Source organism: Cariama cristata, unplaced genomic scaffold (assembly GCF_000690535.1).
Source record: "Cariama cristata isolate BGI_N322 unplaced genomic scaffold, ASM69053v1 scaffold4129, whole genome shotgun sequence".
Classification (NCBI taxonomy): Eukaryota; Metazoa; Chordata; class Aves; order Cariamiformes; family Cariamidae; genus Cariama; species Cariama cristata.
The window spans coordinates 71,357-88,849 of record NW_009633867.1 but is presented as its reverse complement, the minus strand read 5'-3'; the positions used below and the strand labels follow the sequence as shown (position 1 = coordinate 88,849).

General features: G+C 42.6%; 1 protein-coding gene across 1 annotated transcript in view; it reads left to right on the top strand.

Moving 5' to 3' along the window:
• Positions 1-2,605: 2,605 nt before the first annotated feature.
• Positions 2,606-17,493, top strand: part of SFMBT2 (Scm-like with four mbt domains 2) — a gene marked incomplete at its 5' end in the record, with an annotated part of 62,471 nt that continues 47,583 nt past the window's right edge. Inside the window, 3 exons of the mRNA XM_009706911.1 lie at positions 2,606-2,694; positions 5,848-6,094; positions 12,424-12,521. Coding sequence (XP_009705213.1) covers positions 2,606-2,694; positions 5,848-6,094; positions 12,424-12,521 — 434 coding nt within the window. The remainder of the gene's footprint in view (positions 2,695-5,847; positions 6,095-12,423; positions 12,522-17,493) is intronic.

Here is a 17,493-nt window from a genome sequence, read left to right as displayed (position 1 = left end):
CACACAGCTTGGTGTCGTCAGCAAACTTGTTGAGGGTGCGCTCCATCCCAATGTCCATGTTGCCAACAAAGATGTTAAACCGCGCTGGTCCCAGTACCGAGCTCTGAGGAACACCACTTGTCAGTGATCTCCGGTTGGACGTCAGGTCATTGACCGCAACTCTTTGAGTGCGACTATCCAGCCAATTCCTTATTCACTGGGTGATCCATCCATCAAATCCATGTCTGTCTCTCTAGAGACAAGGATGTCATGCAGGACAGTGTCAAATGCTTTGCACAAGTCCAGGTAGATGACATCAGTTGCTCTCCCCTTATCCACTAACGCTGTAACCCCATCATAGAAGGCCACGAAATTCATCAGGCATGATTTGCCCTTAGTGAAGCCATGCTGGCTCACTTCATATTTTCCATGTGCCTTAGCATAGTTTCCAGGAGGATCTGCTCCATGATCGTGCTGGGCACAGATGTGAGAGTATCTGGCCTATAGTTCCTCAGGTCTTCCTTTTTTCTCTTTTTAAAAATGGGGGTTATGTTTCCCCTTTTCCAGTCAGTGGGAACGTCCCCAGACTGCCACTACTTCTCAAATATGATTGACAGTGGCTTAGCCACTTCATCTGCCAGTTACCTCAGGACCCACAGGTACATCTCATCACATCACATGGGCTTGTGCACCTTCAGGTTCACTTAGATGGTCTCAGACCTGATCTTCTCCTACAGTGGGTGGTTCTTCATTCTCCCAGTCCCTGCCTTTGCCTTCTGCAACTTGGGCGGTGTGGCTAGAGCACTTGCTGGTTTGCTAATTTTAAATACATTTAAATGCACTTTTAAAGTAATTTGGATCTATAAACTGAACATATAGTTGAAGTGAAGTTGGGAGAACTGGCTTCTGGGGAAGGAACACAGCTCAGAAATGAAGTCTGAGGAAGGCCTACTGGGCATGGTTTCTGACTTTGTGGCCAACTGTTTGGATTGAATAAGGTATTCAAGATATAAATTGAGTACAGGCCAGAGTCCAAGTGTGCCAAGCACCCATTCTGGATGGAAGCCCAACCACGAGCATGTTCTGCCAGGTTTTGTGGTAATGTCATATAATTGTCCTTGGGCAAGCCCAATGATCCCTCTTTGCATTTCTTTAATTCAGTGTTTGGCAGCAGGTGCCTTGAGGATGCACTTTGAGAAGGCTTAGGTTTGGTGTCCTTGCCTGGAGGTAATGGTGGCAATATTTGTGCCTAGAATGCTGTTTGCATTTGCAGTCTGAAGTCCTCCTGCTCTAACCACTGAGATTGCACCTTCTCAGAGGTCCAAAACCTCATGTTCTGCATTATCGGAGCAGTGCAGTAGCTGACACCATCTCTGGGAAGGACTGAGAAGTCACAGTCACTGAGCTTTTAAAATATTCAGAAATCCTACCCTGATGTGTGTGAAAGTGCAGAGTGCTTCGGACTTGATTGCTCTTGGTTAACTGATGTGGTATTTTGCTAAAGTGTGGAGTAAAGGACTCTGCTTCCTTTGAGCAAACCATGAAGGCTGCCATCATTTAATTATTCTGGATCTACTCTGGTTAATTACAGCCCTCCCTGGGCTCCCCTGTGGGGTAATGGTCTTTAAACCATGTATCCAGTTGTTTGTTCGGAGGAAATGTTTTAATTTTCAAATGCTGTGATGTTTTCCTTCTGTAGGTGTTGCTATGTTAGCAACATAACCGTATCACTGGTGGTTATCTCACACATAAGTAAGATTTTTTTAGGAGAGAAAAATGTTTCTGATGTAGTTTAATTCCTGTTTGCAGACAGGTGGAATTAAAGCCTGGTTTCTGGGTTTTTGATTGCAAATACACAATGCATTCGAAGAGGCATCTGCATCTATGAAGATGAGATTTGCTGAATTGCCTTTTGGTGCCCAACTTTTACTGATTTTAAAAAGAATTGAATCAGAATTTGAATCCCGGAGGCAACATCTGTATGTTTTGGTTCAAATCTTATGAAACTGTGTGGATACAGAACCTAAAGAAACACAGCCTTACAGTTTAGTTCAGAAATGATTCAATTTTTTTTTTTAAAATGAAGTAGACGTTCCTGATAAATTCTTCTAAGTTTTTCTTCTTGCAAGTGTGTTGACTTGGGAGCTGACACACAATGTTGTCAGGGTTGATTTTTCTGCTTTGTGGGGGAAAGCACCTGGAGTTTCTGTTGTCCTGTCGAGGAACTGAAAGTTTACACAGCTTTTTTTTCTCAGAGGTCATTAGTGAACGTACAAAGAGACTTTAGAAATCATATCTGAGCCTGGGTGATAAGCAGGAAACAAGCGGTTACACAAGCAGTGGCCAATTTTGAATGGGAAAGGTGGAGATGGTAAACCACGCTGCTGTTAATCACTATCAGTGACTACTGTGGAGCAACACCTCCCCTTATTTTGGGATGTAACCATGTGCATGGGTTGCCCCAAGGATCTGAACAACAAACCGGCTTTTCTTCTGGTCTGGATTGCAATAGTAACCAAAATTTTAGAGCTGGTAAGCCCCAAAAGAGATGTTTCTAAAATACACGTGGCAAGTCCATTGCAGTCTACTGTGCTAAGCATTTCTTTTCTTTCCTCCCCCTCCCCAGCAATCAAAGAGAAATACATGGACTGGACAGAGTTTCTCATACACGATTTAACCGGCGCCCGGACTGCACCTGCAAATTTACTGGAAGGCGTATGTATTAGATTGCAGTTTCTATCTGATATGGTGTCGCGGTGTGCATGCTGCCGCAGTGTTTGCGCTCCCAACATGTAGGGTTGTGTGTTTGCAGCATCTCCATGCTGGAAGTGGGGTCTGATCCAGCGCTGGCCAAAAGTCGGTAGCAACATTGCCTTGACTCTGCCAGCTTTGCTTCTGACTCAGTGATGGATAGTTTGGTTTGCCTTTATGCTGGAGGGTGGTGCTTAGAAAGTTGGGTACTCAAAAAAGGCTGGGTGGTGGTGGAGAGCATGGAGGGAGTCTGTGGGAAGGAGGCCACAGCCCTTCAGTTCCCCATTAGATCCACCAAACTCATGACCTGAGCTTTTGAGTCAAGACACATCTTGGAGAGGGGATTTAGTAGGTTGATGGGGAGCACTGTCAGGTTTATGTGGATATGGAAATAACTCTCCCAAGGACATTCCCTCCACCTCAACACAGCAGTCAGATTTAGCAGGGGACTTGGGTGAGGTGGCCTCAGTCATCAGTAGTCAGGAGAGAGGAAGGATCTGTTCTTTTAGTTGCACTCATATGACCAAGAGCCCAGTCTGTACAGCATATCCATGGGGTGACTTGCACCTGGGGCAGCCTCAGCATGCCTTGAGATCTTGGACGAAAATCCTGCAGATTCACCTTGAAACCATGGGACCAGAGCACCTTCTCTATCAGGACCTGCCCTGCCCTCGCGTGGATTCTGTGTGGGCATTTAGAGAGGAGACAGCCTGTCCTGCAGATAATTCTTTCTGCCCCTCTGTCTTTCAGCTGCAAGTGAAGGCTTACAGGTGGTTTACCTTTGTGTAAGCGCTCATATTGGCTTTTTGGAAAAAAGTGCGCATCCAGGCAGCATTTTTGATCATTTTGTCCCTGGTCACTCGCATCAACCGCAGATGCATCCTTTTTCTACGTGCCTGTGCAGTACGAGCTGCCTGGCAGGGAAAATTAAGTTTCCCTTCAGGGATTTTTTTTTACCCCCAATCTATTAGCCAAACAGCCCTTGCACGCCCAAAATAATGCACATCTTCAGGTCTGCTGCATCCCCATTCCTGGACCGCTCCCAGTTGGCATATGTGAAAAGCTGGTGGTGTCCAACACCCATCTCTGGTGTATGCCAATGCCATCGCAAACCTCTCCATTCCCTTTGCGCAGGCAGAGATAAGAGGCAGCCCCAGGCAGAAATGCAGAGAGAGAAAACGTTGCATTGGCTTGAACCAGTTTCTGACCCTTTTCTGGTGTTTTATGCAATGTATGTGCTTAGTGCTGTCTGTGTCGTGCAATGTATGTAATCCCCTGTCGACAGATTTGCTGTTCGTGAGTGCTGCAGATTGTTGTTATACTGTTAAATCAATAAGTAGTGATATATATATATATATTTAACATGCTAGCTATGCATATAAAGAGTTCTTGCGTTATGGTAAACGTTAATATTTCATGCAAGCCAATTATTAATCTTAGCCATTCAGTTCTCAGGGGTAAGTGACAACCCATTGGCTTAAAATTTAGCACACAAATCAGAGGAGCAATATTCACTTTTATACAGCCAGGGATTTATTATAATGAGCTAAATCATTACACCATCGTTTCATATTAAAGAATGTTTTGTTGCAATGAAGCAGTTGTATGGGAGAGAAAAAAAACATTAACGTATATTTCTATTATATTATTAAATTGTGACACTGCATTTTGCCATGAAATAATATTTGAAGGAATTATACATAATAGAGGTGCTTGTAGCTGACACTATAGAGGAGTGGCTTATAATGGCAAATATATTGTTCTGAGAAATGTCTATTAATCATAGAGCTGGCTAAAACTGTACATGTGACAAAGTTTTAGTTAATTTTAATTGCATTTTTTACCAAATTCTCATTCTGTTGCCTGCATTTTTGGATTAAGAGAAATGTGAAAATCAGTTGCATTTCAAAATTTTGAATATTTTCAAAATTCAATAGGGAACTTTTTTGAAAAATAAGACTTTCTCCTCTCTTTTTTCTAGCCACCTCTAGAAAGAACCATCCTGGGCTGACTCTGATTTACGGAATTAATATTTTTTAAAATACTGTGAAAGGTTTATATTGTTTAATTAAGTAGAAGTGAGACAAATACACAGGAAAAGAACAAGTCCTTGTTTTTAATATATTTTGTCTGTGCTTGGCATCTCCTTTGGGGACCAGTGCTCCCAACTCTTGGGGTATTTTTAATGCTGCTCTTAAAGCCTTTGCGTCAAGAAATTACATAAGAACTGGAACTTCCATTTCATAAAAAAGAAGAAATCTAACTGTTAGGTTAGTGGAGAAAAGCGTAACGACACAGAGATGCTCACCGTCACAAAAAAAACCCCACTGAGCCCCAAAGGTATCGTTCTGCAAAGCATCTCATGGTTTTTTAATGCCTGCAGTTGACAGCTTTGCAGGTGTAAAGTTAAGCACATGTGTAGATGGCTGCAAAACTGGGATCACAGAAAATACGATGTGTAAGCAAATAACTTCAGTAACTGGGATTTCTTGGGCATGGTGGCTTGACCCAACAAATCCTGTGTGCCTTAGGCTTTGATCCCAAGGCCACTTAAGCTGGTGGGAACCTGCCATTGGCTTTGGGCTTTGTAGTAACCACTGTAGACTCTTGGATCCATGGCTGTGGGGAATCATTTGCTCTACAGGCCAGTAGAAATGAGATAAAGCCTTTGGTGGGAAAGATCAGTGCGCAGAGAACAATTTCAGGGTCATGCCCAAAGCAATCGCCTTTTAGGTAAATACCAGTGTCAAATCCTGTGATTGGTTCTTGTCAGCTGCAATCAATGAGAATTTTGTTTGAAATCCTCCAATATAACTGGGCTTTGAGTTGTTCAGGAGCATCCTGAGTGGATGTGCGTTTATGAGCTGTTCCACCTTTTATTATTCTTTTTTGTTGTTGTTTATGATGTCGGTTGAGAAATTAGCACAACTGTTGTTTTCTGTTTTACTTCTGAATTTGCACTTGGAAGACATTGGGTAAAATAGAAGAAGAACAGACTGTTTGCTGATCGCTTGGATGATGGTGTGAAAAACAAAAATAATCTTCTGCTGTCATCTGTTTCCTTGAGAAGTCTTCAAATAAAGTTTAAAATAAGGAGTTTTGCTTCTATTCAAACAGCCTCTGCGAGGAAAAAACCCTGTAGACCTCATTACAGTTGATTCCTTAATAGAGCTGCAGGATTCCCAGAATCCCTTTCAGTACTGGATAGTTAGTGTGGTTGAAAATGTTGGAGGAAGATTACGCCTTCGCTATGTGGGATTGGAGGAGACTGAAACCTATGACCAGTGGTTGTTTTACTTGGATTGCAGACTTCGACCAGTTGGTTGGTGTCAAGAGAATAAATACAGAATGGACCCACCTGCAGGTAAAGAGCCTCCTAAAAATACTGTCTCCCTTTGTGGCATTTACTGATGTTTTGAGATACTAGTGCAACCCATTTCTTCTTCTCCAGCATTCACATTGCTTTGACAGTAGTTTCTAGCTATAACACAGATGGCATGTGAGAGCCATCTAATTTGGGTTCAGAGTGGGTCAGGTAAACTGTATTAAACTTACTTAATAAATTCAGTTTAGCTTAGCTCACTCCTGGAAGGAAGCAGTCTCTAATAAAAGCAATTTTGTGAAGTTTTCCACCAAGAAGCAGAGCTGATGGGGATAGTCCAAGGACATGCCTGCTTGCCCACCCCTTTTCAGTGGCATTTTAGTGGCCAGGTCTTTCTGGCCATACTGTAGGCATCCTGGTGGAGGTCTTACTGGGAACCAGTCTTCTCCTGTCCACATCGAGTCCTAGGTGACACCTCTCAGCGTATACTAGGTTCAATTGGCTTTCCCCTCAACCAGGGACCTCTTGCCTGTTTGTCTTTCCATGACCACACACATTTCTCTTGGGTAGCAGTAGACCTCCATGAAATTTTCCAGGGCTGGAGAAAGTGTTTTGGGACCCTCATGGTACCTCTAACTCAGGTCTTTCATATTCTGCTGAAACATTGCTGTACATCTTCCAGGTGAGACCTACCTTGTGTGTAACCAGTCAGAAAGTGCAGTAAGGGTGCTGGGTTTGTCTGCCTGTCCATGTCAGCCCAGCTGTTGAGGGGATTATGGGGTGTCTGTTGCTAGAAGCCAAGAAAATACTCCTTTGAGTAAGGGTAGATGGGGTATTTCAGATTTGAAAGACCACAGATACTGTCCTGCGTTTTCTCCAAGGGAGTGAAGTCTTTGGAAGTACATCAGACTGGATTCAACATCAGGAGATTGCAGCTTGGAGAAGAAGCTCTCTACAGTTGAGTTTAGTGTTCAGACCAGCTTGGATGGAGAGGGATAAGGACTGCAGTTAAGCCAGCCTAGGGTCAGAAATTGGAACTCACAAATGCAGGGGTAGGAGAAGCTCAAGGGACAGGAGCCAGGTGGAAGAGCCCGGCATAAGCAGGCTGGGCAAGAACAGAGTTTAGGAGTCAGCTGGAATCAGACTCCAAACAGTGGGACTGGGTTTGGCAAAAGGAGCAGGATCAAAATGGCAGGGAAAGAACGATTGCAAGGTTGTGTGTAGGGGAAGACTAAGCATTGTGAAGGTTTAACAAGCAGGATATGGGCTAGGGAGCACAGCACACAGTAGGGGCTCAGGGATGCTTGAAGCCTTCTGGAGAAATACTTGCAGAGGCATCCACTGGCATGTTTTGGGCCTGGCTTTGGAGGTATGCTTCCATCCAGGCTATACCCCATTACAGTGGGGGATGACTGGGAGGGTGAATTTTCTCCACCACCCAATAATATTGGTCAAAACTTTGTGAAAGTTTCAGCGCAATTGGGTTTCTCTCTACTCAGGGCGTTTGGCTCTGTGTTGGTCTGACTTGAGTTGGCTGAGTTGATTGAGTCAAGTTGGTTGACTTGACTTCTCTTGGAGTTAGGGATCTGGTTAAACATGACAGCTTAGACTGCTGCATGCGTGATCTTCTTTGGGGCAGGTGGTGTTCAGCAGCTGTATTTTTCATAAAGCTGTGGCTTATACTTCGGGCCGCAAAGCTGTTTGCTATGTCCTGTGGATCATGGTTCCCATTTGCTAGCTGTTTGCACCTCCAAGTTGGATGCCCCAGGACTACTGTTTCCCTTGAGAGATGAGGTGCTTTCTTGATTAATGGACAGGTTTTGGCCCAGCAGACCTATTACACATTTTTCTGTGTAGATGATCGACTTGTCCAGGTCTGTGCCTCATTTTCCTTGTGCCATAGATGAAGTTTTTCCATGAATGTCAAATGACAGCAGAAAGGTAACCCTCCTTGGGTAGGTATTTCTGTTGCGGTTTCTGTCCCGCACACTTGATTCAGAGAGTTTACCCCGATACATGCAATTGTTGTGTTCACAAGTCGCTCTGGATCTTGGGTCTAACTTGGGGTCTCGAATGCTTTTTGGAAGCGTGTGTTTTTCTTCGCTGATAGGTAGGTATCAGTGTTCCCCATCACTTCTAAATTAGATGCGAATGCTGCAGAGTATGAATATCACTCACTCTGTTATTTTACAGAGTATTTGTGTTAGAGAGAAACACTTTTTCACTGACTGTCTTTGAACCCTCTTAGCCTGTATGGGTTTGGTGAATCAATACAGAAATGGCCCAAACGAGATTTGTGCTTTCTCTTTGTTTATTCCATTCTCTTTCTACTCTTTCCTCCTTTTATCCACTTGTGCTTCCTTCTCTATGGATTCCACACCTCCCCTCCCTTTCTTCTTTTCATTTTTTCAGTTGTCTTGTCTGTAAACTTGTTATTGGGCTTTTTATTTGCTGAAGTTGTTTATGTTTCTTTACCCCTCTTCTTGATTTAACTGCTTTTAAAATTTCTTTCTCTTGTTCTTATCTGTCTTTATCTGATACCTGTTTCCTCTCCTTGGCATTTCTCAGGTCATTCGCTTTTTAGTGAACATTGCTATTAATAAATTCAATGCCCAGATCTTCCTGAATTCCAGTGACTTAAATAGGTGGTCATTACTTTACATCTCCTAAAGTTGGGTGTCGTAGGAGTTTGCTGAGAAAAGATCTTTTGGGTCGGAACCCTTCCATTTTCTGACAAGTCCTCTCCTGAACACTGCCCCTAAGGATCTTTCTTTGATCCTCCCTCTGGTCTACCCAATTGTCAGGCTCTGCACTCCAGAGAGTAGCCAGTCAGAAATGGGAATCTGATGAGTTTCTGGAGGCAGGAATGTTGGTTGTTCCAGTTCTGACATGATGGACTATATCAGCCATTTGATGTCCACCTAACATCAACATGGTCATAAAGCACAATGGATAAATAAAGTGTACGAGACATCAACCCAGAGGAAGAAGAGGGAAAAAGCCAAGTGGCTGGTCTTAGGGGATGTCTTTCAGATTATAGAGTCTGCAAAAGAAATCTTGGAGCAAGCAGGCAGGCAAGCAGTAGTGAGTTGTCAGGATGAGAGGCTGGCAACAGAGAACTCTAAAGAAACTCAGAGATGAAGCTACTAAACCACAAACTGTCAAAGGATGCAATTTCCTAAGGACTCCAGGCCAGGAGGATGTGCTGGGAACACATCCTTGCCTGCTTACGTGCCTCCTAGTGACTTCTACAGTAAATAGGATTTGGACTAGAAAGACCTTTGTTATGTGAAAGACCTAGTATGTACCTTCTTAGGAAAGAGAGAGGGCGTGTGGGCAGCATGTTGGTTTTTTACACATCAGGGATTAGATTCACCTGCCATAGTGCAGGCATTGAAAAGACACTTCGGCGTGACTTAGTTTTCTCTTTATGATCAATGGAGAAGAGGAGATGCCTAAGACATGTCTAACATAGGTCAGATGAAATGACATCTTCATAAACCTATTTTTTCCACTCAGAGGAGTTGAAAGCAACGAACATAGACTTGGTTGTCTAACTTTTGAATATCTGAATGCAGTTAAGGTGACTTCTTGATTGATAACAGAAACAGTCTTAGGCTGTGTATCAAAGCTGTTACGAATCTTCCCTGAAGAGATGTTAAGAACACACAACTCCTCCCAAACCAGGCTGCGTGTTCAATTGCTATCAAATCAGGATGTTCAGTTACTCATCAGTTCTACAGGTTGTGACAGTGCTTCGCCTACCCTTGACTTGGATGCTGCATGTGCACCTTCAACTTTATTTCCCTTTGTGTCTGGCCTGTGATTTTTCTCATTGATCCACCTCTGGGACCTACCAGGTTGGGTTTCACTTTGCACAGCAGTTTGAGGTCAGTCTTTCAAGATGCAGAGCATCTCATATAAAGGACATCCCATGGATCCAAATGTCTACCATATTTTGGATGGAGAAGTCTCTTTTCTGAAACCATCCACATCCTAGCACCCATTTTAATGTATAAGAATACGCAAGAAGGTCCTTAGGAAATAGCATCCTGGCTGTCTTCTCCAAGTGGCAACTTTCAGGGACTTTGTATGCCTCACGAGCCCTTTTAACCAAGTCAGAGGGGTCATAGCTGATTTCTTCCCTCAGATATATATCTGAACCCAAAATAAGGCTCTTTCCTAGTGCAAATTGGCACAGGCTGCTTGACACAGAGCCACTGACGATCTTACCTCGACTGTTTATACAGGAAGAGATGGTATCGTTTTATGTTACTTTCTATTTAAAGACAAATTGGCAGTCATTTTAATTGTTCATTCCTTGTTAACCTAAATACAAATTGACACGGTACACTTTGTTCAATTACCTGCAACCTTATCACTTAAGCAAAATGCTTTATGCTCTTTTAACCATGCGATTTAGTGTCCATATACTTGCCCGCATACGCGAGCTGCCCCTAATTAAATGCACGTGTGATATTGCTTGCTGGTTATTGAAACCACTCGAGTTGTCTTTATCTCTCGAAGTTTGTTGACATTGCCCAAAGAAGTTGCTGCTTTTTTTCACTGATTTTTGGCAAAGTCGCCCAAAATGCCACTTTCTTCTTTCCTATGCTTCACTGCCATCACTATAGAAAACAAGGATCTATTTTCAGCTTGCTTTCCTCAGGGAGCAGGGCAGCATCCAGCAAGGTTTTCCAAAACTCAGACTTTTTGCTTGTTGAAGCAACAGGCTGGCTGCAGCTTGGGGCAAAATCATATTGTATTGAGTATTTCCCTGTTGGGCATCATTTAAACCAAAAAGGAAGAAACAAGGTGAGTAGTTTCCCTCCCTGAGCTTCAAGCCAATCAGAGCTCCTGCAAGTAAGGGAGAAATGGGGCAACAAGGCTATAAAATAATGAACAATTAGATAAAGAGAGCACTTCTTAACACTTGTGACCGCCACACATGCTGTAAACAAAGACTTGAAATGTATATTCCCATTAATAACCAGATGGTTGAGGAATTAAAAATAGCTACCCTGAAAGGTTAACATTTCCCTTTAAGTGTGTTTAAATTCATATGCATATCCTTGATGTCTGTTCTGAAGTAGCGGAGTTTGATATAGTGGAAGTATAAATACATCCACTTCCAGTGAGTGATTCTGCAAATCCTATTTTGATAAGGTCTTAAATCTGTTGAGATCAGAGCATAAAATTCTCTTGTACCAGCAGTGCTAGGTGAAAACAGTGCTTGCCAATTCCTTTTTTTATACATATTTTTTATTTCGTCTTTCAGAATTGTAAGATACAGCAGTAAATCTTTGCTAGCTAGTAAAAATATATGGTTATTAGATGTACAGAATTTAAATGCAAATTGGTCCAAATTGAACTGTGATGTAAGTGCGTGAAGCCAAACTGGCAAAAGAAAAGCTTCACACTGTTCACTCCATATCAAGGTTCGAGTTTATTATTGAGTACAGGTTCATCTCCATTTTAATAATTGTTGCAATCTGTCTACCTATCTTGTCTCTTTAAGACCTTGATACGAATGTTCTGCAGTAACTTGTTATGTGCAGGATAACAATATGTTTTCTAGGGCAGAAGTAAATCCAATATAATGTTCTTCAGCACAGTATTGTTTCCTACATTGTTTCCTTTGATGATTCATAGGCGTTTCACTGCACTGAACCATAAAGGACTTGTTAATACAATGATTTAATAATATTAAACCTATTTAAAGAAACTCACTGAAAGCAATGTGAATCTGCACAAAGATGTTGCCTAAAAGTATAATGATAAAAATTCATAAGTGTAAGTCTTCGAATTGATGTGATGCTCTGGTTTGAGTGTGGTACCAACAAATGGGTCTGGACAGAGATCTAGCTGAAATGTTTCTTCCCACTCCTGTCCCCACCCTTCACAAAAAAAATAAAGCAACCCTGCAATAAAAGAAGAAAGACTTTCCCATGAACAGAAGCCTTGGTAAAGATGTTTCTGGTTTTGTTCAAATATAACTAATACTGGCTGAAGACCTGAGGTTCTTCAAACTGGGAAACGTCAGATATTTTGAGAGTTGAAAATCAAAGGAGAGTTTTTTGTTATTTTCAAGTAATGAGATAGCATGGTTCTCATTTCTTCAGCAGAAAATGAAGTATGTACGTTTTTCTGGATTTTACTCCAGGATATAAAATACAGTCTTCCTCAAATGTGCCACAGCTAGTTGCTTTTGTGTTGAATTTATCCATGCTGTACAGCTTGGAATATACACGCTATTCATTTAATTTGTGCTATCCGTTTTTATCACATAGGAACTTAAGTCTTTCAAAAATGTTTGATCTCCAAACAGTCACCTCTTGGTTTTGTTATTTTTTTTGTTGTCATCGCTTTAGATATCTATTCTCTGAAGACTGTATCTGAGTGGAAATGTGCTCTGGAAAAATCCCTTAATGATGCAGCAAATTTTCCTCTTCCAATGGAAGTGTTCAAGGTAAAAGATACACATTTTTCCTTCACTTGCAGAACCCGTGATGAATAAATATCATGCAGTGTTTAGCAGCTTATGTTGAACTTTTGCAGGAAAGGCTGTTGCTCTAATACATAACCATGAAAGGTCACAAGTGAGATGTTTGTATAAAATGCAGTTTTATTTGCAGACTTTCCATTCTGAGAACTAATTTCTTGCAGTCAGTGTTTTCTAGGGGCTGGGGGTGATTGGCACTGATTTCTCCAACATTATTTTTAATGTGTCTTATTCTGTTAGACCTGTGCAAAGGCATCGTATACAACTGTGAAATTGCAAGACTACAAATATGAAAGTTGACATAAGCTGGACAGATTTCTGTGAGCCTTGTACCAAAATTTTCATCTGATCACTAGCCACAAGGCAGAGAAACCTCCTTCAGGGACATGTAGTGGAAGTGGGAGATAATTTTACTCCCACATCTTTTTTTTTTTTTTTTTTTTTTCCCTTCTCACTCTGGTTTTTAATAGTTAGAGATGTGCTTCAGCCCTGAGGCACCAGCTTTAATTTCCCGTCCAAATCTGCACTGCTGTTAATCATCACGACTCCAGATAATCCTGATTTCTAGCTGTGCCCGTCTGGTTTCTAACAGTTACATCCTCACTGCGGTGAGATGGGCAGCGCGGCTGTGGGTGCGAGAGGATGCTCGGGGAGCCGTGTTGAAGCACAGTGGTGCCTTGCTGTCTCTGGTGTCACCTCCTGCTTGGAGACCTGGTGGTCTATGGTGTCCTCCCCACCACCGTTCCTGGCTCATCCAACATGCGAATCTTCCCACTTCTTCCAGCCTAGCAGGGCTTTCACATTGCAAGCAAATGAGCCACGGCTTGGACTATTAACAAAGTGTTTCCAAATTAATGTTGCTAATTCAAATGCATCTCATCTCCCCTCTGAAATATATTTTTTCCATCAGATCAGTTGTGCATTTTAATTATAAGAGTAAGATGGACTATTTCTTATCCTACCCAGGATTTGGGGTGCTCATCATCTTTCCATAGATGTTGCATATCGGCATCTAGGTTTACGGTTGGACTCCATGATCTTAATCCATCACTGAGGAGAGCCTAAGTGTGTGCTTGCTCTACAGACGTGAGCTGTCCCTAGGGTGAGCATGGCTGGATTACAACTTAAATTACTGTTGTCCTATGAGCTGTGCATGACTGTGATGTCGTGCGTGTCACTAATGCGCCATCAAACTGGTCCCAGGTGGTGGTGCCAGGAAAGAGATCTGCATTTGTAGTGGGAGAAGTGACTCCTCTTAGGGATCTGTCAGCCCATTGTTACTGTCAGTGGTAACACCCCAAAACACCCATGCAATTGGTGCAGTTCTTGTGTAGTTGTGGCACTTAAGGACATGGTTTAGTGGTGGACTTGGCAGTGTTAGATTTACAGTTGGATTCAGTGATCTTGAAGATCTTTTCCAACCTAAATGATTCCGATTCTGTAATTGGAAGAAAGCACTCCTGTCCCATCCTGGCTGGCATGCCACAAAACCCCAGTGCCACCTTCACCCTTTCTGCAGGACATGCCTGCAGCTTCCCGTGAGGAATCCAGGCTCCTCGCTCATCTGAAATGCATTTGAATTAGCAACATTAATTTGGGAACACTTTGCTAATGGCCCAGGTAGTGGCTCATTTGCTTGCAATGTGAATGCTCTGCTAGGCTGCGAGAAATGGGAAGATTTGCACGTTGGCTTTGGGCATAAACGTGGGTTTGAGAAGCCCCACATTGTGATGGGAGTGGCGTGCGGAGAGTTTTGATTCTCTGCCATTTATTTCATACAACACTTCAATCCGCCAACTCTATTAAAGTTTGTATTTGCAGTTTCAAGATCAAAAATGCATTGTGTGGGGCAGGGATTAAATCACAATAGGGAAAGCCTAATGTGTAAATTTTATTCCTGTCTATATGAAAGAGTGAAGAATGTTTCTGATGAGGCTCATAAAACATCCTTTTTTTAAAAAAAGTTCATAACTAACAGCTGTTTTGCTTCTCAGCCTCTTCTCAGCATGCCAGACTTATACCCGCTTATTCTAATCACTGCATGAGGGTCATAAATTTAAATTTAGCAAATCCCAGTTGCCTTACGGTGTGGTTGGAGCTTGCAAAGTTGTTCCTCTTGGAAGGCAATGCAAAACACTGGAATGCTTGAATGGCCCAAGAGGAGAGTTGCATTGGGGCCAAATGTGACAAAAAGGCAGGATTAGGTCAATAGGGCTTCTTTATTTGTAATGTGAAAACTGAGCACAAGGTGAGCTGAATTCAGTGTCTGGTGTTATCTAAGCCCCTGGTTCTAGTGATGGGAAGGCAGGAGGCTGAGTAAGTTATTTGTGTGTGGACATCACTTTATTCTGCCCATTTAGGATGAATCAACCGCATCTTAAGCCTCTTAATTAAGGAGAAAACTTTCAGAGCTTGTCCATACCTGTGAGCATGTCTTCCTCTAGTAATGACTTCAACATAAGTTAAGGGAAGGCTGTAGGAGACTATAGGAGAGTACACTTGTCTGATCTTACAAGATAAGCCAATATTTATGTGTAGTACCTTCAAGGAGAATCCCAGATCCCAGCAAAAAGTGTCGAATCCAAAGGTGTGTTTTTAAAACTTTGAAAAAAATTTTTTTTAAATTTTTTTGCAAGCCTAGCACAGAAGTGAAGTCTCTACATGGTGCCTGGGGCTCCGTGCTGCTGTAACTGTCATATGTTAGATGAGATATAAAACACAGGGTTTGACAGCTGGCAACTGTTAAAGATCTGGAAAGCTGGAAATGTTTACTTTAGCGGACATGGTAAACTGCACACTGAGCAATTATGTTCTGCATTTTCCACATTTCACTACAGAAATCCATCACTGAGGAGGGTGTAAGTGTGTGCTTGCTCTACAGACATGAGCAGTCCCCTAGGGTGAGCATGTCCACATTTGGCTGGATTACGACTTAAATTACTGTTGTCCTGTGAGCTGTGCACGACTGTGGGCAGTGTCACTAATGTGCCATCAAACTGGTCCCAGCTAGTGGTGCTGGGAAAGGGATCTGCATTTGTAGTGCGAGAAGTGGCTCCTCTTAGGGGTCTGTCAGCCCATTGTTACTGTCAGTGGTGATGCTCTTTGTTTTTGTTGTAATAGGGTTGGGTTCTGCCTGAGACCTCGTAAGTCATGCATTTGAGCCTGAATTATCAATGCTGAGAAGTGTGGTAGAGCTGAACTTGGTGTGTGGTGGTCTTCAGCAGCAGATCCGCAAATCCTTTGCAAGAGCACAGCCCTGATCTTTTCTTAGCATCCAAGGAGAGGGTACCAGCCACCAGACCACACGAGCTGGTTGCAAAAATCAGGGGGAAGGCTGCAAACAGGATCTTCTTTTTTTCTGGTGCTATTTTACACTTGTCCGTATGTTGAAAGTGTTTGTAAAATGCTTTAGGATCCTTTGAGAAGGAACGTGATGTTCAACTGCCAGAAAATGCTGCTATTGTATAGCTACTAAACATAGTGTTTTGCAAACTGCGCATCCTGGAATAAGTTTTTTCTTCACAAAAGCTTTTTGCAACGCACCTGCTATTTTGTCATCGTGTTCTTTTCAGAAAACGTGTTGATCCTTAAAGAAAACTACATACAGACAGATTTTCAAGGGTGTTTGAATGGTTTAGGAGCACAAATCCTTCCAAAAGCCCACAACCCAAGGAGCTGTGTCCTTTGATGTTTCTGCTCTGATTTCAGGGTGCTGTAGGGATCCCTCATGCTTGGCTAGGTACTGGTCGTAAACGATGGCTTAGGCTTCAGAGGACACCTGAGAAAATGACCAGGGCTTTGGATATGAATAAGGGTGGTCAAACTGTTACTGGAGCCTGATTTCAAGGGTGACAATTTCAGCAGTTTGCTTCAGTGATGGCATTGCTAGTGCTCTCTAAAAGAGACCCTTGCGTCAGCAAGACAGACTCCAAACACAGCACCCTCAAACCCTAATATTTATGAATCAATGCATTTTTTAAGGTTAAAGCCCTGTAGCTTGGATAAGATGAATGCTGGACACAGATCATGGGGTTTAGTTTGCCAGAGAGAGGCAGATAGCATCCTGGGGATCTTCTCTTGACATCCCATTATGCTTCCCCTGGTCTCCCGTGCCATATCTGTGGGTCCCACGCAGATGTCATGGATCCTCAGGTGTCTTTCAGCTCACCCCAGACACCTCTGTTTGGGCAGCTAAATCCTACCCAGGATCTGAGGTGCTCATCATTTTTCTGTAGATGTTGCATATGGGCATCCTATTCCCAGTTCCCTCCAATTGCTATCAAGGGGTCCTGATGACTTGCTTGGATGGAGCTGTCACCAGCTACATCCCTAACACAAACTCTGTTAAACTTCTCGAAGAGCACAGACGCTTAGGAGGGAGAGGTGTTATCTAAGACAGGTGGCAATTGCTGATTTATAGCCTTTGGTCCCATTCCTCTTGTCTCCACCCTCTGGTCCTCCTTTCCTAAAGTTGTCATTTTTTTCCAGCTCCAAATTGTTCTCTTTCTGGCAAAAAAAAAGTTCTACGCTATGCCCAGCCTAGTGTGCCTCTATTTCTAACCGGAGCTTTTGGATGTTTCCTGTAATCAGTAATACTATTCATTAATGGTAAGACTAATGACATGGAAGGAATCAGTTGGGAAAAATCTCTCCTAAGGAGAGTGATGGAGGGACCACCTATCACCTAGTCAAGACCTGCCCCCTGAAATTCAGGACAGAGTGGTGGTTCTAGTTCTATGCCCAGAAGTGTGAAGACAAAATATTAAACAAGGCTCTTTCCCCTCCTCTAAAATACAATTTTTCCATCAGATGAATTGTGGATTCTAATTATAAGGGTAAGATGGAATATTTCTCTGAGACTTGGATTTTTTTTTGAAAAGGAGGACAACATCTCTCAAAAGTTTATAAATCCTTTGGGTATTTTAGGGTGTTTTCTTCC